Raw genomic sequence first — 25,400 nt, 5'->3', positions numbered from 1 at the left:
AACCCTTAGGGAATTTGTATTCCTTCATTATACCACTACTGAAGTGAGATTGAGAGAATCTCACAAAGAGACAAATCATATCTTACTGTACAGTGACATGTTTCAAGAATTGGGTTGACACACACGATCAGATCCATCAAGAGTCAAGACCAGACTGATCTCTTTTCGTGTATGCGAAAAATACCGTCAATCCAGACAAGATAAGCATATGTCTTTCGCCTATTCGCTACCACTTTGGGATATCACACACCCTTCATATATCTGAGCATTATTCTTTAAACAAAATAAAGGAAAACATGTTATTTCCCCACGAGAAGTATCGTATCCTCCCATATGTCTCCTAAACTATGACCTCATTCCAGATGTCTCTGAAATAAAAGTTTGAAATCTATTTATCCATGAAAGTATATCATAACTCTTATATATCTCCGAAATAAAAGTTTGAAAGCCATAACCCATAAAATTAAATTACTCGGTTTAAACCAATAAACTAAAACCATTTTGGTTAATTAAACCAGTTTTAGATCAATAAAGACCTTGTTAAGATCAGATTACACCTATAAACTGAAACTGTTTTGGTTAATTAATCTGATCATGGTTTATAATTTGTGGTTTGATTGATGTAATCTGATCTTAACCGGATTTTTATTGATCTAAAACTGTTTTAATTAACCAAAACTGTTTTAGTTTATTGGTTTATCCGAGTAATTTAATTTTATGGGATTATGGCTTTCGAACTTTTATTTCGGGAATATATAAGAGTTATGATATACTTTCATGGATAAATAGATTTCGAACTTTTATTTCGGAGACATATGGAATGAGGTCATAGTTTGGAAGACATATGGGAGGATACGATACTTCTCGGGGGGAAATAACACGTTTTCCCACAAAATAATATTCTTTGATTAAAAAAAATTGGAAGCTTGGTCCACATAAAATACATAATTCTAATTCTCAGGCATATACAGAACTTGTAAAATAAATATTACACATGTGCTATATTCTTTAGCATATCTGCAACAAAGAAGCATATGATCCTGTTCAATAAGAAATGCTCATCTTGGTATCTAGGAGGATAAAAGGGTAGGTGAATTAACACTATGCAACTTTTGTTGGTCCTTCCTTAATTGTTAAATAAGAAAATATTAATTTGGTTCAAAATAAAGTTACTTTGATGAACTTGAGGAACCTTTCAAAAGATCGATCTCTTATTTCTTCTTTGGTCTCAATATTCTTTTCTTCTTCCTCTGTTTTGTTATAAATAATAGCCTATGATTCAAGAAACTCAAGTCTCATGCAACATTAAGCTTAATTACAGTACACACACCAACAAAAAACTATTTTCTTCACCCAAAGGAGAGGTTTAATCCATGGGCTTTCAGTTTTAATTCTCTTTCTATCTACTAGAAAGAAACAAAAGAAGATTTTGTTTCTTCACCATCAAGAAACAAGCCCTAAATTGATTGAACTTCCTTCACGAAACCATGGATAAAGTTGTGAGGATGTCTTCAGAGAAAGGAGTGGTTATATTCAGCAAGAGCTCGTGTTGCATGTCATATGCAGTCCAAGTCCTCTTCCAAGACCTCGGGGTTCACCCAACCGTCCATGAGATCGATAAGGACCCTGATTGTCGTGAGATTGAGAAAGCCCTAATGAGGCTCGGCTGTTCCACACCGGTCCCAGCCGTCTTTGTTGGTGGGAAGCTCGTGGCACTACAAGAAAACACGCCGAATTCCGACGGAGGTTCCGACGGACTTCAATGTCGTCGGACGTTTGTGACGGACTGCCGACCAATTTCCGACGAAAACCAAAAATTTGAAGTCGTCGGAATTCCGTCGACCATTTCCGACGGAATTCCGACGAAAAATGGGTCGTCGGAATTTTCCGACGACTTTTCGACGACATTCCGATAAAACATGTAACCGTTGTAGTCGTCGGAAATTCGTCGGAATATACCGACGAACTTCCGACAACATTCCGATTAATAGATATAACCGTTACAGTCGTCGGTATTCCGTCGGAATATTCCGAGGAATTTCCGACGAACCATGTGACCGTTGCCGACAAATATATATGACCGTTGTATAGCCGTTTGAGATTGGAAAAAACCGGCGGTATTCCGACGGACTGCTTTACATCCATCGGAAAGTCGTCGGAGGGCCGTAAGCAATTTCCTATTAAATACAACCCCTCCTCATTCAACTCATTCACACTTCATTCTCTCTTCATTCTCTTTAGTCATAACAATTCTGTGAAAATTATGTCTTCAGAAGTTTATTATCGTTCGTGGATGGATAAACCTCATTTGGATCCGAACACCAATTTGTTAACGAAAGAATACGTTCAAGGGATTGGAGAATTCATGAGGCTTGTTCAACAGCAACCGGATGCAAAAAGTGGTATGTTATGATGTCCCTGCTCTACTTGCAATAATAATAAGGTTATAAAAGAATTTGATGTTTGGACTCATTTGTATATGAAAGGGTTTTCACGTAATTATAAAGTTTGGTACCTTCATGGGGAAACTGGTTATGAATATGGTAGTACTAGTGAACCTCAGTCTGTTAGTGAACTTCAGCCTGATATTAGGTTAGAAGAATCTAGAACGGATATAGATTATGGTGTAGGTACTGAGCAGATGGTACATGATCATTATAGAAGGGAAGAACCAAATCCCGAATCTAGGAGATTTTTTGACATGTTGGATGAAGGTAAACAGCCTTTGTATCAAAATTGTAGAGATGGTCATTCAGTCTTATCATCTGCAACTAGATTAATGGGTATTAAGACAGACTATAATTTGGCTGAAGAATGTATGGATGCGATTACTGATTTTGTCAAAGGTATTCTACCTGAGGATAACCTTGCACCGGGTTCATACTACGAGGTTCAGAAACTTGTTGCCGGTCTTCAACTACCGTACGAAGTGCTAGATGTATGTATTGACAACTGCATGATCTACTGGAGAGCGGATGAGACACAAAATGTATGCAAATTTTGTGGGAAACCTCGTTATCAGGAGACGAGGGGAAGAGTTCCGATCCCGTTCAAAAGAATGTGGTATTTGCTTTTGACGGAAAGATTGAAGAGGTTGTATCAGTGTGAGCGCACAGCAAAAGCAATGAGATGGCATGCAGAGCATTCCACAAATGGTGAGATTAGACATCCTTCAGATGCGAAGGCTTGGAAACATTTCCAGTCAACATATCCAGAATTTGCGGAAGAGAGAAGAAATGTTTATCTTGGATTATCTACTGATGGTTTCAGCCCATTTGGAAAGCATGGAAGACAGTATTCTCTATGGCCAGTTATTGTGACACCGTACAACTTACAGCCGAGCTTGTGCATGCGATGAGAGTTTTTGTTTCTCTCAATTCTCGTCCCCGGGCCAGATCATCCTAAAAGATCACTAAATGTGTTTCTTCAACCACTGATATATGAGTTGCAACAACTATGGGCGCATGGTTTTGAGACATACGATGTTTCGTGCAAAGAAAACTTTCAGATGCGGGCAGTACTTATGTGGACAATAAGTGACTTTCCAGTATATGGTATGTTATCTGGATGGACAACACATGGGAGGCTATCATGTCCATATTGTCAAGATGACACAGATGCTTTCCAACTAAAGAACGGAAGGAAAACGTGTTGGTTTGACTGTCACAGACGATTTCTACCACCTGATCATCCATACCGCAGGAGTAAGACTTCGTTTACGAAGAACAAGCAGGTGTTTGATGGTTCACCTGAGGAAGTTAGTGGGAAAGATTTGTTGAAGCAGTTTAGGTATTTTGATGCAGAAAGGACGCCAGATGTAGGTGGACATGAAAACATTTGAGTCAGTGCGGTTGGAGAGCTACATAACTGGCACAAAAAGAGTATTTTATGGGATCTGCCATATTGGGAGAGTCATCTATTGCGGCATAATTTAGATGTCATGCATATTGAGAAGAACTTCTTCGACAATCTGATGAACACAGTCCTTAACATCCAAGGTAAAACGAAGGATAATTTGAAGTCAAGGTTGGATTTAGTCGATATTTGTGATCGTTCTGAACTTCACGTTGATGAGAACGGTACGGCTCCTTTTCCCATTTATCGGCTGGATGGTGCTAGAAAAGAAGAGTTCTTTGATTGGATTACAGATAAAGTGAAATTTTCTGACGGATATGCATCAAATTTGGGGAACTGCGTTGATAGAAGCGAAGGAAAGTTTACTGGCTTGAAGAGTCATGATTGTCATGTAATTATGCAGCGCCTCCTTCTGTTTGCTTTTTCAGCATTATTGTCACGTAATGTTGATGAAGCAATTGCAGGTATCTTATATTTTTACAATTTAATTTATTTTTATATTTAACAATTATGCTTATAAAAACTTAATACTTATGAAAATTATATTCCGACGCCCACAGTTCGTCGGAAGAGTCCGAGGAACGTTCTCCGTCGGTATAAAGTTTTTCCGATGAACTCTGGTCTCATGTGTCCGCATCGGAATATCGTCGGAAGTTCGTCAGAATGACATTTCTTAGTATTCGTCAGAAAGTCATCGGAAGGTCTGACGAAATTCCGACAAATATTTTTTTCCGACAAAAAGATACCGACGGACTGGGTCGTCAGAAATTCGTCGGAATCGGTCTATTCCGACGAATTTATGACGATTTCGGCCATCAGAATCCCCCTGTTTTCTTGTAGTGTGGGTTCGACTAATGAAGTCATGTCGATGCACCTAAGTGGCTCGCTGGTTCCGTTGGTTAAGCCATTCCAGGCCAATCTATGTTAAGAAAATGTGTTCTAACTTTCTAAACTATGCAAAAATGTAATTTCAGTAAGAAACAGCCAAAAGTATAGAGCCTATGCAACCTTTGTAATGTAGCTTTATAATTAAATATTGTTGTTATTGTAATTTCATAAGAGGGATCCTATAATAACTGACTAATTTCTACAACAAGTAATCTTTCATGGGAATTATAGAACATTTTTTAGTTTTATTTATTTGAATAATTAAGGGTATAAATAAACATTACTTCTTGCCCTCCCACTTCTGCTTACACTCTCGGAGCTCCCCGTCTAGGTATGCCTCTGAGTTTTCTTTATAATGAAGGCGATTTACATGAAAGTTTGCAACTTTATGCTCCTTTTTTTCAGTTTTGGTTAGCTTAAATATACTTCCTTAAACGATTTCATAGTTTTTTTTACATGAAAGGTTGAAACTTTACATGAAAGCATAGCTTTTACTTTTCTTCAGTTTGGGTTAAATGTAAGTTCAGATTTACTTCTTTAAAGGATTTCATGGCTTTCTTTACATGAAAGGTTGCAACTTTACATGAAAGCTTTGGAGTTTTTTTTTTCCAGTAAATGTAGCTTAGTTTTTTCAATCATTTGTTGCTTTTTTACTTAGCGTTTGTTGTTGTTGTCAAAGATCGGTTCTTTATCATCTTTCATGAAAGCTTGGGTTTTTTTTTTCTTTTTCAGTTTTTGCTTGAATCAATCACAAATGTAGCTTAAGCATTTTTGTGTTTCTGATTTAGAAACTTTTTTTTCAATTTTCTTTGCTATGTTATTGAATCATTTTTGTTTTATTCTTGCAGAGTGGATTTGTGAAAACTGCACGTTGGAGATGTTGGCATAATAATCAAAAACATCTTGGGCTAAGATAACAAAGTAAGAAAAAAAATATTTGTGGCAAGTGAGGTTAATATACTGACTATGTCCCTTGTTTTAATTATCAGAGATGCACGACTATATTAATCACCGAGGAACAAGACTTATGAATGAAGTCTTGCATCAAGGAGACCGAGATGTTTGTTGGACAATCTCTCTCAAGAGACAAGCAACGACCATTTTGAGATTCTTTGGCATCATTGGCGATGACGAGAGGCTATCCATCCAGTATCTTATAAATTCAGCTGGTTCTACAGTTGGGCAAGCAACTCGATGCAATTGGAATGAAGGGATTGGTAGTTTGGAAAGAGCAACAAGGTTTCTCAGTGAGGGGGGGGGGGGGGGGGGGGAGGTCAGCTTAGATTTATTTTCTTAAACGTTTTCATGGTTTTCCCAGTAAATGTAGCTTAGATAACAAAGTAAAAAACATCGTTTGGTTAAATGTAGCTTAGTTTTACTTCTTTAAACGATTTCATGGGTTTTCTTTACATGAAAGCTTGCATCTTTTAATTTTTTTTGTTGTTGGGTGTTTTGGTTACATGATAGCTTGCAAATTTTCATGAAAGCTTGCACAAAGCTTGTGCACTCTTACATGAAAGCTTGTACATTTTATCAGTTTTGGTTAAATTTCTCCTTTTTCATCTTTTATGAAAGTTTTGGGGTTTTTTTTCCAGTAAATTAGCTTAGATAACAAAGTAAAAAAACATCGTTTGGTTAAATGTAGCTTAAATTTACTTAGTTAAACAATTTCATGGGTTTTCTTTTGATAAGAACTATTTCTCATCCTTTGTCGAAATAGTAATTAAGAGTAAATCCAATTCTAAGCAATTTTGATCCAAAGACAATGTAAATTAATGCTTAATCTAAGTACACTCAAGAAAGTTATATGATTTCAGTTTAAGACCAAGCAACAAGACTAATAACTAAGCTTTTTGTAATCCCCTATATATTATTTGAGAAGCATTACAACTTCTAGCCACATGTCATTAATAAAATGATTCTTAGAATCATTAGAGAAATATGTTGGTCCATCTAATTATATAATAAGCTTTTTATTAAACTAACAATAAATTCATCATTAATGTACTTTATTATTTCCGTAAATAAAATTTACGGAATTACCTAATGTGGCTAAAATATATATGAGAATTAATGATTTTGAATAATAAAGATTTGATAAAAATAGTGTATCTTCTATCATATTTGTTTAATTTTAAACTATTAAATAAATTAAACAACCACAACAACCATATAATAAAAATTTAGATTTTTATGTATATGTTATATTTTGATTTTTTACAAACGGCTATAAATTACTAAAACTGTAAAAAGTCTCACATTCAAATTTTATGATCCATGGTTTAAAATTTTTGTTATGACAAAATACAAATGATTACAAAAATTATATAAGTAAAAAGTCTAATTTAATTAATTATTAAGATTAATATATATATCGTTTTAAATTAAACTATAAACCATATAAAATATAATATTTTAGTTCAAATTTTGCTTTGAACAATTTTTTTGATAAAAGTTTTGAATAATCATTGACAACTTATTTTTTTTAAATTATAAATTACTAAAACTATTAATCCCACAATGAAAATTTTGTTATCAATAATTTAAATTTTTTCTATAAAAGATACAAATGATCAAAAAAACTATATGAGTAGAAATCATCATTTAATAGACATTAATATTAAAAATATGCTAAATATATTATCTCTGCCAGTATCATTTAAATTTAATAACATATCCTATCAAATATAAAAAAAATATTTTTTGGATTAATAAAATTGAATTATATGTTCGCACCAATTTAATTATATATTTAATAGTTACTGACTTTTAATTATTTAATATATATTTATTATTTCGTAATATGTAAAAATATTTAGTACATACAATAATTTATATATATAATGTTGATCCCGCGCAAGGAGCGGACCTTAACCTAGTCAATTAATAAAGTAGAATCCATGGGCTAAGACAATTGATCTAAAGTAATTAAATCCAGGTCGAGGTGTTAATTTCAAGCAATCACAAGTTTCTATAGGTCTAGAACACAAATAAAGATCAATCTTTTCCCAAGGTAAAAACCATATGCAATCATGAGTTAAACAACAATTCACATTGGTTTAAATCATTCAAGCATGCATTATATTTAAGTCTGTTAACCATCTAGCAATCCTAACATTCAAGCAAAAGCAATATTAAGTTCAGTCAATCATTTTAACAAACATTTTTCGGACATAAAACAGCTTAATATCAAGATGAGAGTGATCAAGTCAAATCAAGCATTAAAAACATTTAACATGCATAGAAACAGAGAAGTCTAATCATTAAACATCTTAAATCTTCATTAATTATCCTAGATCTACCTAACCCATGGATTCAAAGATAACTACTCAGTAATCACATGAAAGATTTTAAATCATTAGTTGATTTAAGACTAATTATGTTAATGATCAGAGTAATCCAACAAACACAAAGGAGTAAGAGGAGAAGAGATTAAGATTGAATCTTTCACTAAAATAGGTTTGTGATTTGATAGAAAACAAGAAAAATTCTGATTTTAGGTCTAAAGAGTATTATAGTACTTCTAAAAACTTAGTGGGCTCAGTCAACAAGTCTGAAAAGGCCCAATAAAACATGAAAATTTGACCAACTATCAAATTGCGCGCGGGATGGCCAAGTCGCTCCGGTAGTCGCTTTGATCTCACAGCGGGCTCGTGACCTCGCTCCGGTAGGTCGCTCCAACGCTTGCTCCATGACTTCATGTTTGACGCGCGATGTCACGAGGTCGCTCCCACTGCCCGCTCTGAATCAAGCCGTCGTCGACGATGAAGTTGAATCCAGAGCGGGTACCACACTTCGCTGCAACACCTCCCTCTACCTTCGTACTGGCTGGAGCGGCTACGCTGGGTCGTTTTCATACCCCGCTCAGATGCTCAATTTGATGAACTTGATGAATATTTGATGGTCTCAATATTCTTTTCTTCTTCCTCTGTTTTGTTATAAATAGCCTACGATTCAAGAAACTCAAGTCTCATGCAACATTAAGCTTAATTACACTACACACACCGACAAAAAACTATTTTCTTCACCCAAAGGAGAGGTTTAATCCATGGGCTTTCAGTTTTAATTCTGGCGCAGCGTACGAATGGGTGAATGGTCGATCTAAGAATTTAGGGTTCTTCGATACATGTTCTTGGATCGATCAAGAGTTTCTTGCGATAGCTTCTTGAGACCAACTTCTTGTTTGATGAATTGAATCGAATCAAACAAGGGATAAAAGCAAAGCTCTTCTTATTAAAATCAAACGTATGTCTCATAAGGGTTATAGCTCCCTTTATATATAGATTCTAAAGCCACAAATCAACTTAAAATAGGAAATATAACACTACAAGAAAACACGCCGAATTCCGACGGAGGTTCCGACGGACATCAATGTCGTCGGACGTTTGTGACGGATTACCGACCAATTTCCGACGAAAACCAAAAATTTGAAGTCGTCGGAATTCCGTCGGTCATTTCCGACGGACTTCCGACGAAACATGGCTCGTCGGAATATTCCGACGACTTTTCGACGACATTCCGATAAAAAATGTAACTGTTGTAGAACCGACGAACTTCCTACGACATTCCGATTAACAGTAGAGTCGTCGGTATTCCGTCGGAATTGTCCGACGAATTTCCGACGAACCATGTGACTGTTGCCGACAAATATATATGACCGTTGTATAGCCGTTTGAGATTGGAAAATACCGACGGAATTCCGACGGACTGCTTTACATCCGTCGGAATTTCGTCGGAAAGTCGTCGGAGGGCCGTAAGCAATTTCCTATAAATACAACCCCTCCTCATTCAACTCATTCACACTTCATTCTCTCTTCATTCTCTTTAGTCATAACAATTCCGTGAAAATCATGTCTTCAGAAGTTTATTATCGTTCGTGGATGGATAAACCTCATTTGGATCCGAACACCAATTTGCTTACGGAAGAATACGTTCAAGGGATTGGAGAATTCATGAGGCTTGTTCAACAGCAACCGGATGCAAAAAGTGGTATGTTAAGATGTCCCTGCTCTACTTGCAATAATAATAAGGTTATAAAAGAATTTGATGTTTGGACTCATTTGTATATGAAAGGGTTTTCACGTAATTATAAAGTTTGGTACCTTCATGGGGAAACTGGTTATGAATATGGTAGTACTAGCGAACCTCAGCCTGTTAGTGAACTTCAGCCTGATATTAGGTTAGAAGAATCTAGAACGGATATAGATTATGGTGTAGGTACTGAGCAGATGTTACATGATCATTATAGAGGGGAAGAACCAAATCTCGAATCTAGGAGATTTTTTGACATGTTGGATGCAGGAAAATAACCTTTGTATCAAAATTGTAGAGATGGTCATTCAGTCTTATCATCTGCAACTAGATTAATGGGTATTAAGACAGACTATAATTTGGCTGAAGAATGTATGAATGCGATTACTGATTTTGTCAAAGGTATTCTACCTGAGGATAACCTTGCACCGGGTTCATACTACGAGGTTCAGAAACTTGTTGCCGGTCTTCAACTACCGTACGAAGTGATAGATGTATGTATTGACAACTGCATGATCTACTGGAGAGCGGATGAGACACGGAATGTATGCAAATTTTGTGGGAAACCTCGTTATCAGGAGACGAGGGGAAGAGTTCCGATCCCATTCAAAAGAATGTGATATTTGCCTTTGACGGAAAGATTGAAGAGGTTGTATCAGTGTGAGCGCACAGCAAAAGCAATGAGATGGCATGCAGAGCATTCCACAAATGGTGAGATTAGACATCCTTCAGATGCGAAGGCTTGGAAACATTTCCAGTCAACATATCCAGAATTTGCGGAAGAGAGAAGAAATGTTTATCTTGGATTATCTACTGATGGTTTCAGCCCATTTGGAAAGCATGGAAGACAATATTCTCTATGGCCAGTTATTGTAACACCGTACAACTTACGGCCGAGCTTGTGCATGCGACGAGAGTTTTTGTTTCTCTCAATTCTCGTCCCCGGGCCAGATCATCCTAAAAGATCACTAGATGTGTTTCTTCAACCACTGATATATGAGTTGCAACAACTATGGGCGCATGGTTTTGAGACATACGATGTTTCGTGCAAAGAAAACTTTCAGATGCGGGCAGTACTTATGTGGACAATAAGTGACTTTCCAGCATATGGTATGTTATCTGGATGGACAACACATGGGAGGCTATCATGTCCATATTGTCAAGATGACACAGATGCTTTCCAACTAAAGAACAGAAGGAAAACGTGTTGGTTTGACTGTCACAGACGATTTCTACCACCTGATCATCCATACCGCAGGAGTAAGACTTCGTTTACGAAGAACAAGCAGGTGTTTGATGGTCCACCTGAGGAAGTTAGTGGGAAAGATTTGTTGAAGCAGTTTAGGTATTTTGAAGTTAGTGGGAAAGATTTGTCGTCGGAATTCCGTCGGAATATACTGACGGATACATTCCGTCGAAATATACTGACGGACAGATTCCGTCGGAAATCCAATTTGCCCGTGAGAACCAAACCGCGTGAAAATTTTCTCGAATCGCCAATTGGTATATTTTTAATTATACCGACGGAATACTGACGAAACCGTGTCCGTCGGAAACTTTAGATATAATAACCCTTCTTCTTCCTTCTTCGTTATTTCCGCCTCTCTCTCTCAAACATCCTCTCTCTCACGGCGATTTCTCCCTCTATACCGGCGATTCCGGCCCTTATCCACCTCCCTTCACCGGCGAATCCTCTTCTCACCCTCATATCTCTTCCCCAAACCCCAAATCATGTAAGAATCATCCCAAACCTTGTTTTATCTCAATTGTTTAGGGTTTTGGAAGTTAGATCTCAGATTTTAGGTTGTTTGATTGAAAATTTTAGGATTGAATGGATAGTTTAGGATATATAAGTTAGGATTGTTGTTTGGATTGTTGTTTTAGTTTTCTTTGGAATTAATAAAACGTTTTTTGATTTTTAAAAACGTTTTTTAATTTTTAAAAACGTTTTTCAAGTTTCCAATAATAAAATATGTATAATAAAACGTTTTTAAAATTTTTTAAAAATATTTAACAACATTTTTCTATATTTATAAATTTTTTATAATTGTGTATACATATATATATAAATCATGTATAATAAAAAAATTTAAAATTTTTATTATTTTTTATAAGTTTCCAGTAATAAACTATGTATAATAAAAAATTTTAAAATTTTTATTATATTTTAAAACGTTTATAAAACCTTTTGTAAATATATAAATGAAAACATTAAAAATAGAAATGATTTGAAAAGATTTTTGTTGTATTAATTTTTTTTTTAGGTCCGAGGATGAACCCCGCCCCGCAGCCCGTCTTCGACGTAGTTCGGTGAGCAGTTCCCATGCATCGGGATCGTCTCATGAACAAAACTCAGTTTCCGCATATATTCCTGCTCCAGCTCCCGCTGCCCCTCCCGCTGCTGCTCAACAGGATCCGGGGGGTCATGCCAGTTGAAGTATTGGTTCAACAACCAGGTCGAGAGCATCTCCCGGTTCTCCAACCCAACCCACGACGAGGACATAGCACTTGGTTAGTATTTTTTTTATTTGTAGCATTATGTTTTTTTCCATTAATTAACTTGCTAACTTGTATTTTTTTTAAAGGTTCACCAAGTCGAAAAATAGCATTAGCAGGAGCATCAACCAGATGATGTACTCCATGCTCCGTTTTGGATATTCAAAGTGGAGTGTGATCCCTTCTGACGAACGAGAGTTGTGGTTTCGTCAGTTTGCGGTATAGTAACTCTTCATTTTTTTAAAGTTTTTACATTTTTTTAAATATATTTACTTATTAAATTATGTTTGTTTTGTAGCAAGAGTTCAACTGACACTCCGATCTCACGGAAACAGTCCGTAAGAAATTCAACGAAAAGGCCATGGACTCATATACGAAGCAGATAAACGCGTGGAAGACAGTTTGGCAGAAGAACAAGAGGCCATGGTTCATCAACGGGACGGTGTGGGAGCAGTTGATAGCTCATTGGGAGAAGGAAGAAACTGTAGAGACATCTTCTAGGAACTCCAAGAACCGGAAGAGCGATCGTGGCGGGAAAGGTATGTATGTGCACAACCTCGGCGCTTGCTCTATGTCTACTAAGGAGGATGAACTTGTAAGTTTTTTATTATTATTTATCTTTATATTTTTTAAATAAATATTTTATATATTCCTTGGCTAATAATGGCGGTTTTTTTAGATCGAAGCAAATGACGGTAATCTCGTTGATCGTCTCCAACTCATTAAGGTGGCTCACACTAACAAGACGACGGGTCAAATTCAGGACCCCGTGATCAAAGGTGTCGTTGATTTGGTGGAAGCTGAAATAGTATCTCGATCTCAGCCTCTCTCTGATGACGGCGATTCTACGAGAGCTTCAACCAACTTGTCTCTATTGCAAATAAATGAGATGGTTGAAAAGGTAATTTTTTTTATTAATATATTTTTTTTATAATGTCGATTACTAACTTGTCCCTATTTACTAACTTTAAATATTTTTGTAGGCGGTTCCTAAAAGGAAAGGAGGCCGTTTAGTTGGGTTGGCCCGCCGTGCTTCTTCGTATCCAGCATCTTCTTCGCAAGCTCCGTATGCCGATCCCATGATTCTCGAGGAGCTACATGACAAAGATGAACGGATTGGGGCATTGGAGGAGCAGAACACCACTATCCTTTCTGAGAATGCCACTATCCGTTCGGAGAATGCCACTATCCTTGCTGAGTTGGCATCCCAGAAGAAGTTCAACACCGAGATAATGCAGAAGCTAGATCGTTTGATGTCTTCGAGTTCTTCTTAGTTTTTTCGGCTTTTTAAAACTTTCTAAATGTTTTTTTTCTATTTCGGTTTGTATGAATTTTAAACTTTCTGAATGTTTTTTTTCTATTTCGGTTTGTATGAATTTAAATTCTATAATATTATTAGTTTTAAATTTCAGATTTTTTAATTTATTAATTAATTTTTAATATAAAAAAAATATATAAAAATGCAAAATTAATTCGTTTTTAAAATTGATATATTCCGACGAATTATGGGCGTCGGAATATACCGACGGACACGGTTCCTCAGACAATACCGACGGAGAGCATTCGTCGGAATATACCGACAAACCATTTTCCGTCGGTATATTCCGACGAACCATTGTCCGTCGGTATATTCTGACGCCCAGAATTCGTCGGAATATACCGAGGAATCCACTCCGTCGGAATTATCCGAGGAACGTTCTCCGTCGGTATATAGTTTTTCCGATGAACTCTGGTCTCATGTGTCCGCATCGTAATATCGTCGGAAGTTCGTTAGAATGACGTTTCTCGGTATTCGTCAGAAAATCGTCGGAAGTTATGACGAAATTCCGACGAATTTTTTTTTTCCGACAAAACCATACCGACGGATAGGTTCGTCAGAAATTCGTCGGAATCGGTCTTTTCCGACGAAGTTCTGACGATTTTGACCATCAGAATCCCTTGTTTTCTTGTAGTGTAACATTAATCTAGAAAAAGAAATTTAACGAAAATCCTAAATAAAGAAAACCAAACGATAAACATGATAATTTGAATTATCATGTTGGCGCCTGAATATAGGATGCTGCTGCATCAAATTCTCTTTCAATCTACTAGAAAGAAACAAAGGAAGATTTGGTTTCTTCACCATCAAGAAACAAGCCCTAAATTGATAACACTTCCTTCACGAAACCATGGACAAAGTTGTGAGGATGTCTTAGGAGAAAGGAGTGGTTATATTCAGCAAGAGCTCGTTTTGCATGTCCTATGCATCCAAGTCCTCTTCCAAACCGTCCATGAGATCGATAAGGACCCTGATTGTCGTGAGATTGAGAAAGCCCTAATGAGGCTCGGCTGTTCCACGCCAGTCCCAGCTATCTTTGTGGGCGGGAAGCTCATGGGTTCGACCACTGAAGCCATGTCGATGCACCTAAGCGGCTCGCTGGTTCCGCTAGTCAAGCCATTCCAGGCCAATCTATGTTAAGAAAAGGTGTTCCAACTTTCTAAACTACAAATTTGTATTTCAATAAGAAAACACTCAGTCGTATAGCCTATGCAACCTTTGTAATGTAGCTTTATAAATATTGTTGTTTCTGTTATTTTATAAAAGTGATCCTGTAATAACTAATTAATTTCTACAAGTTATTTATTTCTCTTTGCAATGTAGCTTTATTAATATTGTTGTTTTGTAATTTAATTGACTAATTTCTACAATAAGTAAAATTTCTTGTGAATTACAGAACATTGAATTATACAACATTCTTTTTTTATTATTATTTTTTTTTAATAATTAAGGGTATAAATAACATTCATAGTTAAATTCTTAAGACCCCCACCGGGACAAGAAGAGAATACAAAGTACATATATTTCTACGACAGAGCAATTACAGACAACAAATTGTAGTCTGATTCAGTACAAGAACAGAGTAAAAATAGTGTCTCACTTGAACTCCAAGACTTGTGGGTTTGATGAAGAAGAAGAAGACAGTGAAGTGACATAAACAGGATAAACCTCAGCTAGATCGGATTTCACCATCTTCAGCTCCCTAAGAAGAAGCTTTGCCTTTGCAGCCATTGCCATTGCAAACTGTTGTGGTAAATTGTTGAGTATAATAAAATCTGCAACCAATAGAAATGATACAGAGCAGGCACCTTACGTCGAGAGAAGCCTTGAGTTGAATCTCCAAATCAGCTTACGTGTTTCTTGAATGATGCCAGCAGTACGATTCTCCACAGCTGTAATGCCCTCCTAAGGAAGGAAATGCACAGACACATAAACAATCTCTCGTTTAGACTAAAACACACACATGAATGTATGACACTAACCTCAACAGCAGTGCCGATGTAAGTTTAGGGAAGAAGTGATGGCATCTAAGCTTCTCTGTAACGAAGGGTTCTCTGGAAACATGGAAATGAATCTCAAACTCTAAAATGCAAACTGCATAGACTTCAAACCTTAGTTGCTGAAGAAGGCACGTTGTGGTCCTCCAATCTCGTGGTGGGACTTTGAGGGTCGTGATCTAAAAGAGCCTTTGCTTTACTAGCTAGACTTCCCCAAAAGCTTCTCTTTGGCTCGTTCAAACTCTTCATCGACGTGTACTCATGAGCCCTCTTCACTTCCTATTCAAAAGCAGGACATTTTCAAAAAAGACAGGAACCTTGGGCGGAGTGGGAACAGGAGGAGAAGAGTCTCTATGCGCAGAAGATGCTCTAATTGCCTTCTCTGCGAGCGAGGATGAAGACGAAGGAGATGAATAAGATGACATCATTTACTTGTCTCTCTCTCTCCATGTCCACCTTCGAATTTGAAATCTGATTTCTTCAATTCATATCATCACAAAGTCTCGTGTTTTGGGGATTCGGAACACGATCTTAATGATTTTGCTAATTTTCGTTTTCAGTTTTGCTAAATTTAATTCCGGTTATTGGATCTTGGTTTTCTACAATTGTATTCAACCGATTTCCTCTTTAACAAGACTTTTGTTATATCATCCATCCAATCACCTTCTCGCACTCATCATCTCATCAACAAATAAAATGTCTACAGATGTCCGGCATCTGGCTTGATTGATATGATTTTGTCCATTTGGTTTTGTTCACTCGTATAGTCTCGCATACCAAATAGGCAAAATATTTTTTAGGCAAATAAATCTGTTGAATTTGTAACAAACCCCACCAACCTGATTTTATTTTTCCTTTTTTAACCATAAGAATCTTCTGACCTATTGATTGTTTTGACTGTTGACAGTGTGGGTCATATTGACCAAGACATTTTTTTGTGCACACAACATCTCTATTAGCATTAATAGATACATAACATTAAAACATCAGACAACCATTTACAAATTTCTTTTTTTTTCTTTCTTTCTTTTTCTTTTTGCTTAAAAAACCATTTACAAACTTGTTGACGTTCTTTGTCTAAATGCTCCAAAATCAAAAACCAAAGAAACGTGAATAAGAGTGAAAGCTAAGAAATGTACTTTTAGTTACCTGATGAAGGCAAGGTCAGTGTTCCACTGATATTGTTGCACATATAATCTTATAACCCAATAGATCAAAATCTCCTCAGATGCACAAACTAAAGCTTTGTTCTGAAAACTACACTAACTGAAATAGATCTGTACAAATTGAACGAAATGTTCATCTATTCACTCAGTTTAGTGATTTCTTTTCCATCCCAAGTGTAATTTGATTATATAATTTATACACTTTGCAATTTTTTTACAAGTCCATATATATAAACTATATTTCTGCCATGAACACTTTAATGAGTTGAATCAAACTCAAAGGAAATTTTTGGAGATTATATACAATTTAATAAATGTATAAATATATATATATATATATATATATATATATTACAAAATTGAGATCCTATATTTATGTAAATAATTTCTTAAGACTTGGGGAGACATTGTCTATGCCCATGACAGTCTTTTGATCAAACTATATCGCCAACACAAAATCCCTGATGATGGATGCTGCTAATTAATACATATGGCTGGCCATTAAAAAATAGTTTACATGCGACTGACTATATATCTTCGAATTTGTCACCTTGGTGAACACTAAAAAGAGCAACAAAAAGAACTTCTTCTCATCTGTTTCAAAGAAGCCTGGGAAGCTGAATCTGTTTAGACATGGGTCAAAAAGTTAGTACTCAGTGTCCTTTTTATGTAACTTCCTGATGTTTATTATAACTTTATTATTGTTTAATAATGACTTTTGGAAATTCGAACTACGAAAAAGAAAACTAAAAAAAAATTAGTTTTAGTTTTCATTTTTCATGCATGCAACAATGGATTTCTAATTTTAGGTCATTGGTTTAGTTTTCTTTTTCTAATAATAAGCCAACAATAGATTTGTTGGGCAGAGCCAGCCTTGATCTACCGTTAAGAGATTTACAACCCTTGAAGTTATCTTCCAAGCAAGCCATCCTTGGATTTGAGTAGAGAGACCAAAATCTAATTTAGATGAAATCCAAAACAAAGCTCCAATGTCGGAGCTTCTTCCTCCTCCTCCTCCTCCTCCCCCACCGAAGAGGGCTTCTTCTTCTTCAGGATTCGCTGACCCCGCATTAGCCTTCCCCGAGTTTGCAGCAAAGCAATGCGTGCTCGAGAAAGTTCAAGAGGAAGAAGGAGAGGGGGAAGATAGCAGCTACGGGAAAGGTTCTTTCGACCTAAGCTCTAGATTCTCAAGCCCTTCCGTCTCTCGAAACGATTATGATTACGTTGATACCCCTACAAAGGCTCCATCCTTCAAGAGGCCTCCTTCAGGTTTGAGGGCTTCGTCGTCGTCTGGTTTCAAACATGAACAAGAGACAGACCGCAGTTTAAACTCAGGTTCCTTTGTGGAACGTATCGGTGAAGAGGATGAGAAGAGAGATTGGTCTGGATGTTTCAGAAAATGTTGTGCATGCACGTGCATGTTCCTTTCAATCGTCCTTATAATCGTCTTGTTGACAGGATTGTCTGTGAACTCTTCACTCCATTCTAGACTTCCTCAGGTTTATGTCACAAACCTCAAGTTCTCGAGGTTGGGTTTAGCCAATACGACGACGGATCTTCTGTTGAATGCGAACGTGAAGACGGTTCTTGAGCTGTCTAACAAGAACGACCAACCAACGCTATATTACAGCCCCATGAAGGCTTCTGTCTCTTCTGAGAACATAAACTTGGGACAGAAGAAGCTTCTTGGATTCACGCAAAGCCCTGGAAACGTTACCTACTTGAATATTGCCACAAGGATCAGAAAATCAAAGGTGTATGATGTTGATTCTACGTTGCTGAGGAACAAAGAGAAGAATCATGAAGCTGTGGTTAAAGTGTTGGTGAGTGGGAAACTGGGGTTTGATTGGTTGGGATTTAGGGTTCGTTTACCTGTTGTTATTGCGTGCGAAGATGTGAAGCAGAGTGATGTGATAAATGGACTCAAGCCTATGTGTGATGTTCGAATCTTTTCCCAATGAAACCGACTAATACACAAAGACCATTTCATCTTTGTTTTATTTTCTCAAATTTGTGTTTTTTTCTTCTTTTTTCTTGTTGTAGATGGAATAATATAGAAAAAAGAGAAGTGATTAACTTTTGTTTCTATAAAATTTAACATCAAGAATCCACAAGTTATTATTTTTTTAATTTTGCAACATCTTAGTAGTTTATGATTTTTTTTTTCTCTAGATTATGGGTGTTTATTTTACTATCGATTAGCTTGCAAATTTTTTTTTTTGTTAATTAATGTGTTTGGGTTGAAGTCCAACTGCTCAAGTGGAGTGGAGGGTTGGCTTCTTTTTGTTTTAGATTCTCTTGTGTTAGAGCATGATTAATGGAAAGTTCTTAGGATGGGGTTCTTAACGGCATATAAGAAATCGTCTCTTAACTTTTAACTAAAAAATGTAAGAACCAACTCTTAATAGACAGTTTCTTATATTCCGATAAGAGATTCACCCTAAGAACTTTTCATTAATCATGTTCTTAGACCATCCACGATGGTTTTACAAATTCTACACCCTCTTTACCTTTTTTTTAACACTCATTTCAATTTTAACATCTACAATAATTTTGTTTAATAAAATTCAACATTTTACCCGGGGCCATCATTTTAATAAATATTCTTATTTCTTATAATATAATAATATTTAATATAACTAAATAAAATAAATAAAATGAGATACTTTTTAATAATTTTTTTATATACTTACCTAATTTAAAAAAGATACTGAAATTAATATATTAAAACAAATAAACTTATGAAACTTGAAATACACACAATATAAACACATAATACTAAAATTTGGTTTTGAAACTGATAAATGTTAGATTTTAGATAGTCAAATAGAAAATTAAAAAAAAAAGATGTTAAAAAGATTAAATAAGTATTTTTAGAGAAAATAATAAATTATGGAAAATGTAAAAGAGTCCAAATCAAATGAACCAAGATTCTATTTATAAATTATGAATTTTGGTATAATTTATTTTTTGAAAAAAAAAATAATTACGTATAAGATAATTGTTTTGAAATAATTGGGATGAAAACAAAATCTTAACAATTCTACCAAACAATGAGATACTGACATTTGTACCAATCATCTTTTTTATTTCTTTTTTAAAAAGTTAACAGCCCAACTTTTCTCATTTTTTCATCGGGTGAAAAAGCAACATATTTATCAGATTGGTTTATCCTGCAACACCACCTCTCCTGCGTAGACCCCATTTTTTTCTTCTTTCAGTTGAATTTATTCAATAGAATGTAGGCCACGTTTAAAAAAGTTCAACACTCTCATTAAACTGGTTCAACAGTTGAATTTTTTTTCAACTGGTGGATTGTAGATAGTCTTATAGCAAATTTAGATCCATATAGATATACATATAAAATTTTGGTTCGACTCTTGATTTTGGATCGATTTAGTTCTTTAAGTTTAATACCTTTTAAGAGCTGGAATTTTTCAATTCTCATTCGGTTTTGATTTCCATTACATTTCATACTCCAAACTGTTAAATTTGTATCCAAAATCGCACATTTGTACCTAAAATCATTGAAAATAACCTAAATTAAAAAGGGAAAAGAAGCTCATCTAGTTGATAAACCTAGTTGATAAACGACTACAATAAAAGCATACTAGATTTTTCATCCGCACATCCGTACGAATAAATTTTCATTTTATAAATATATAACGGATACCATCGCAAAACTTTAAAAAATATTAACATTTTAGTGTTATATATTGTGTAAACCTATAATGTTATTGGTTATGTTTCTTATTCGATATTATTAATGTATAATGATTTGTTTTATATATTTTACTTTATTATTAATTGTTATTATATATTAATATATTTTCGAGTTTGGTAAAATAAATTCATAGTATGAAATAAAAAAAAATTGAGAATCTCCTTCATTTTTTTTTCTAATTTTTACAGACTGAATACAATACATTTTAAAATTTTATTTAGTTATACTATAAAACTGATATTTTTTAGCAGAATTTGTATTTCTATGTTATTTATTTTAGTATATTGTGGGATTTTATAAGTAAATACATTATAATAATATTATATTATTAACTATGAAATCAATCGCTGCATTAATTTAAAAATATTTTAAAATTTTATTAAGATTTTATTAGTTTTTTAATATATTTTGTTATAAGTAAAAATAAAATTAAAAATTTACAGTTAAAATTTATTTATTAATATCTATATAATTTATAAGATTTTTTAGAAATGTTATATATTAAATAGATTAACTTAAATAGTCAAATAGATGTAATTGATGAAATAGACCTAGTATGAATTTTTATGGTATTTCTTTTAATAAAGAAGAAATAGAATATAATTATAAAATTTGAAAAATAGCATACACTTTTATTTTATTTTTCTTATAATAAAAAAAAAATTTAAATTAATGTATAATAGTATATATTATTAATTATGAAATTAATCAATGGTATTAATTTAAATAAAATATTTTAAAATTTTAAAAATATTTTGTTAGATTTTTTCTCAACATTTTGTTATAATTAAAAATAAAATTTGAAGTTAAAATTGATTTATTATTAATGTCTTTATATATTGAATAAATTAATATAAATAATTAAATAAATGTAATTAATGAAATGGACCTAAATAAGGATAATATGACTTTTTTTACGGTAGATAAAAATGATACTTCTCTTTTCAATAGAAAAGATTGAATATAATTGGTTAAGACAACAGGTTACCAGATTTTCATGTATTATTATCCAATAAGGTAAAAGGTTATATCCGTACTGATCAGAACCGATTTTTTGGTCGGTTTCGGTTTGAAATTTTGAATGTGAGTAAAGGTCCAGGACCAGTTACATTGTAACAACAACTAATGTTACCAGGGGCAGAGGGCAAGTCAGGGTGTGACATATGCCCCACACTGATTTATGTTTTTCCCATTATAATTAGTGCTAAATTTAGCCCTTTATTTAAAGACACCTAAACTAAACATTAGTTACAAGGAAATGGTTATATGCCCCAATGCAAAAACATGTATGTTACCTAATTAAGTTTTCTAACGAATTTCGAACATATTTTATTTTCGTCCGTTTAAACATCAAGTTATTTTTAACGCGAATAAAATTCAAAATTGACAAGTATAAGCTTTACCCCAAACCAGTCATTACCACTGTTTAGTTATTTAGTTTGTAAGTTAATGATTGTGTTTCTAAGTTTGTTGAAGGTCTGGTTTGATGCCAGAAAAATGGGTATTCTATCTCTAGACTCTAGAGAGATGGATTAAAAACTCTAATCACGATGAAGCCACATGCAAAATCTTTGGGTTGCAGATCCGCCATTAATGCTCTCCCATATCATAACACAATGACTCACAATAATTGAATATTTTTTTCTCTGGAAAAACAAAGACTTCAGGAACATTAAAATAAGCAGGTGAGTCGTGACGAGTAGTTGTGGAGTAACGAGTAAAGACGTGTAAAGAAAGCGTATTCACATTTCCAGTGCCGTGTTTCCAATTTTCAAGATTCATGTGAGAAACTAAACTCTTGATTATTTTCCAAAATATTTTTTCTTTAGACAACGTGAAACAAAAATGATTTTTTATTAGATTAATCACCTAATAATCTTCAAAGCAGAGAAGATATAATAAAGGCTGGAGAAGACCATTTTTTTAGTAAGCTCTTTGTTCTTTCTGCATCTGGGTAAAGTAAGCCTTGTTCTCTCCTACTCTTTTTGTCTCTTCTTCTTTCTGTAATAATATATGATTATATTATCTAGTTTCATCGATTTCTCTGCTATACATAAAAATAGTATAAGCTGAAATTTTATCTTTGGATTATCTTGATATTTGTGGTAAAAGCCAAATGGGTTGTTAAAGCTTCACGTGTCTCCTTTTCCACATGCGGAATCCTCTCTTCTTCCTCTTATCTCATCTTGTTTGTTTCGTTACTTGTGCCCAATCAGTTTGTTCCATGAGTTTTTAGTGTATGAACCAATCCATCCTCCTTGACCATCTTTTGAACATTCTTGTCTTATAGGGGTTTCTGAGTTTCTCTGCACCATCAAAGTCATGGCCTCGTCCGCGGTAAGAAAAACCGTCATGAATATTAGATCCTTGTGTTTGGTCTCTTGGTCCTAACACTTAAGATTTTACGCACTTTGTCACATTTTCAGGCTCTTAGCAAGAAGCAGTTTAAGAGATCAATGACCAAGAAATCACACTCATGGTGGTGGGACAGTCACAACTGTCCCAAGAACTCAAAATGGCTTGCAGAGAATCTAGAGAGTACGTATTGACATCCTTCTACACTTACATGTATACTATTACAAAATAATTAAAATCTGAATTTTCTTGTTTTGTCTTGTCAGAGATGGATGACCGTGTGAACCACATGTTAAAGCTTATTGAAGAAGACGCAGACTCTTTTGCCAAGAAAGCTCAGATGTATTACCAGAAGCGTCCCGAGTTAATCCACCTTGTTGAAGAATTTTACCGCATGTACCGTGCACTGGCTGAGCGTTATGATCAAGCTAGTGGTGAACTTCAGAAAAACGTATCCTCAGGGATCCAATCACAAGCCTCTCTTGAGCAATCATCTCCTACCTCCCAAGAGAAATCAAGTCATAAGGAAGAGGAAGACTCATCATCTTTGACTGAGGATTCTGGTTCTGATTCTGACTCTAAGTCGGTTCCTGATGATGAAGATGGTGATGAGGCATTGATCCGTAGGATGGCTGATCTAGAGCTTGAGCTTCAAGAAACGAAACAGAAGCTCCTTCTCCAGCAAGAAAATGTCAACAACAACACTGATTTTCTTCACAAGATTACTGTATATGAAGGAGAGCTTAGAGAAGCTAATGAAAAGATTCGCATGCATGAAGAAGAGATCTCTAATCTGAAGATTGAGCTTCAGAGCTGCATGTCCTCTCGAACTGAAGATGCAGCAGGAGCTACAAAAGTGCAGGACCTGGAGGAAGAGCTGAGTATCGCAAAAAAGAAGCTTCAGCACTTTGAGAAAGAGATTTCTTGTTTGAGAAGCGAGCTTGAGATCAGTAAAGCTGAAGAGGAGAAGCTTCAGAGCTTACAGCATGAGCTCAAGTTGGCTCAGAATGATGCTGATGCTGAGAAGAAAGAAGTGTTGAGGTTGCAAGAGAGGATGATAATGGTGGAATCCAGTTTACAGCACAAAGATAACGAGATAAGGGAACTGAAAGCTGCAGTCTCTGACGCTGAAGAGAAGGTTATTACAGAGAAAGAAGATATGAAGGGAGAAATGTCAAAGCTACTTGAAGAACGAAGACAACTTGAAGAGAAACTAAGACTGGTCACAGAAGAGAAAGCTGAAATGGAGGAGAAGCTTAGAGGAGAGTCCCAGAAGATAAGTGTAATGAGCGATGAGAGTGATGTGCTAAGAGAAGAGAGTGGGAAGAAAGAAGAGAAGATAAAGGAAATGGAAAAGCATATGAAGGAGCTTCACATGGAGCAAGTCAGGCTGAGAAGACGATCAAGTGAGCTTTCAGAAGAAGTGGAGAAGACAAGAGTGGCTGCATCAGAGGTGGCTGAGCAGAAAAGAGAAGCGATAAGGCAATTGTGTGTGTCTCTTGACTATTACAAAGATGGGTACGAGAGGCTTTGGAAGGCTGTTGCAGGACATAAGAGAAGAGTGGTCTTAGCTAATTAAGAGTAGTGCAAGGACAATATGAATATGTGTTTTTTTTTGTCTTTGATCCGATGAATGTCTTGCGTTCTTACTTCTTGTGGACTTCAGTGTTGTTTTAAGGGTTACTTGTGGAAATAAGGCTGAAAAGGTGAAAATGAATAATGTGTGTTGATATTAGTATATATCAATGGTAATATTATCTCACATTTTAAATGTCATGAGTCTGATCACTAAAATTTTCTCTAGCTACAAACCATACATGTTTTATTGTGATTGTACAGTTTTTCATTTTCTTTTAATAATCTAGCCATCTCCATCAATCATCTTATTTTTTGACCGAGTCTAACATGAATGGATTGATCAACTAATTGAGTTTCTATCAATGCTGACTTCAAATTTAGAAAAACAATAGTCTTGTTCGTTTCATCAACGCTGCGTTAGCGGTAGCGTCAGAAAATTAAACCTTTATTAATGGCAACACACAGCACCAGTGAAGCGGTTAACTGATTTTTCAGTCGCTGCGGCAACTAACACTGAATAAAAAGGACGCGGAATAAAGCAGCGACATCGACATTTAATATTTTCTTGTGTTTCCGGCGATCTATTAACGACTACTTTGGCTTTTGACACTGATATTTTTCACACTGCCGCTGGATGCGGCGATTATGAAAGGAACATGGCTAATGATATTTTTTTCAAAGCATAAATACGTTTCATTTAGCTTAGTTAAAACATCTCTAGTGTAGAGATTTCTCAAAACATTATAAACTGTATTATATTTAGTAAGGTATTATTTTGGATATCTCAAAATCGTAAAATGATGTGAAGCTCTCTTATTTTTGAGATATCCAGAGTAAAATATGAATAATTTGTATACTTTTTTTTATGGTCAACTGAATAATTTGTATACCTACACTTCAAAAAAATTAAGTTAAGAAACCTTCATTAGGGTTGCTTTTTCACATGCTAGCAGACAAATTCGGTTAGTCTGGTTTATTCAAGTTGTATAGTT

The 25,400-nt window shown here is 35.0% G+C and overlaps 3 protein-coding genes and 1 pseudogene across 7 annotated transcripts; 3 read left to right on the top strand and 1 right to left on the bottom strand.

Annotated features, from left to right (window-relative positions):
• The first annotated feature begins 14,352 nt into the window (after nucleotides 1-14,352).
• Nucleotides 14,353-15,259, top strand: LOC106392382 (annotated as a pseudogene).
• LOC106395276 lies at nucleotides 15,185-16,010 on the bottom strand. Its single transcript, XM_048756023.1, has 4 exons — nucleotides 15,921-16,010; nucleotides 15,700-15,864; nucleotides 15,442-15,493; nucleotides 15,185-15,363 (listed from the first exon to the last, which is right to left on the bottom strand). The coding sequence occupies exons 1-4, from the start codon at nucleotides 16,008-16,010 to the stop codon at nucleotides 15,185-15,187; spliced, it is 486 nt and encodes a 161-aa protein (XP_048611980.1).
• A 1,496-nt stretch (nucleotides 16,011-17,506) lies between these two features.
• Nucleotides 17,507-18,874, top strand: LOC106396020. Its single transcript, XM_013836316.3, has one exon. It carries the CDS (start codon nucleotides 17,741-17,743, stop codon nucleotides 18,710-18,712), a length of 972 nt encoding a protein of 323 aa, XP_013691770.1. The 5' UTR covers nucleotides 17,507-17,740; the 3' UTR covers nucleotides 18,713-18,874.
• Nucleotides 18,875-22,135: 3,261 nt separating this feature from the next.
• LOC106391360 (protein NETWORKED 4B-like) lies at nucleotides 22,136-24,606 on the top strand. 5 transcript variants are annotated; one of them, XM_013831981.3, is made up of 5 exons: nucleotides 22,136-22,257; nucleotides 22,364-22,434; nucleotides 22,766-22,812; nucleotides 22,902-23,013; nucleotides 23,097-24,606. In XM_013831981.3, the coding sequence occupies exons 3-5, from the start codon at nucleotides 22,798-22,800 to the stop codon at nucleotides 24,407-24,409; spliced, it is 1,440 nt and encodes a 479-aa protein (XP_013687435.1). In that variant the 5' UTR covers nucleotides 22,136-22,257; nucleotides 22,364-22,434; nucleotides 22,766-22,797; the 3' UTR covers nucleotides 24,410-24,606. The 5 variants fall into 5 exon arrangements, with proteins under 5 accessions (XP_013687435.1, XP_048609922.1, XP_013687434.1 ...); XM_013831980.3 differs by having other exon boundaries at nucleotides 22,169-22,257; nucleotides 22,336-22,434; XM_048753965.1 differs by lacking the exon at nucleotides 22,364-22,434 and having other exon boundaries at nucleotides 22,155-22,257.
• The last annotated feature ends 794 nt before the right edge of the window (nucleotides 24,607-25,400 follow it).

Source organism: Brassica napus, chromosome C4, assembly GCF_020379485.1.
Source record: "Brassica napus cultivar Da-Ae chromosome C4, Da-Ae, whole genome shotgun sequence".
Taxonomy (NCBI): domain Eukaryota; kingdom Viridiplantae; phylum Streptophyta; class Magnoliopsida; order Brassicales; family Brassicaceae; genus Brassica; species Brassica napus.
This window is presented reverse-complemented; position numbering and strand designations above follow the sequence as displayed.

Coding starts and splice junctions, on each gene's coding strand:
- LOC106395276 (XM_048756023.1), bottom strand. CDS start 16,010: ATGTCATCTTATTCATCTCCTTCGTCTTCATCCTCGCTCGCAGAGAAG. Junction 15,494..15,699: donor TGCCTTCTTCAGCAACTAAG/GTTTGAAGTCTA, acceptor TTCCTTCCTTAG/GAGGGCATTACAGCTGTGGA. Junction 15,364..15,441: donor TGGCATCATTCAAGAAACAC/GTAAGCTGATTT, acceptor TATTGGTTGCAG/ATTTTATTATACTCAACAAT.
- LOC106396020 (XM_013836316.3), top strand. CDS start 17,741: ATGTCGGAGCTTCTTCCTCCTCCTCCTCCTCCTCCCCCACCGAAGAGG.
- LOC106391360 (XM_013831981.3), top strand. Junction 23,014..23,096: donor GCTTGCAGAGAATCTAGAGA/GTACGTATTGAC, acceptor TTGTCTTGTCAG/AGATGGATGACCGTGTGAAC.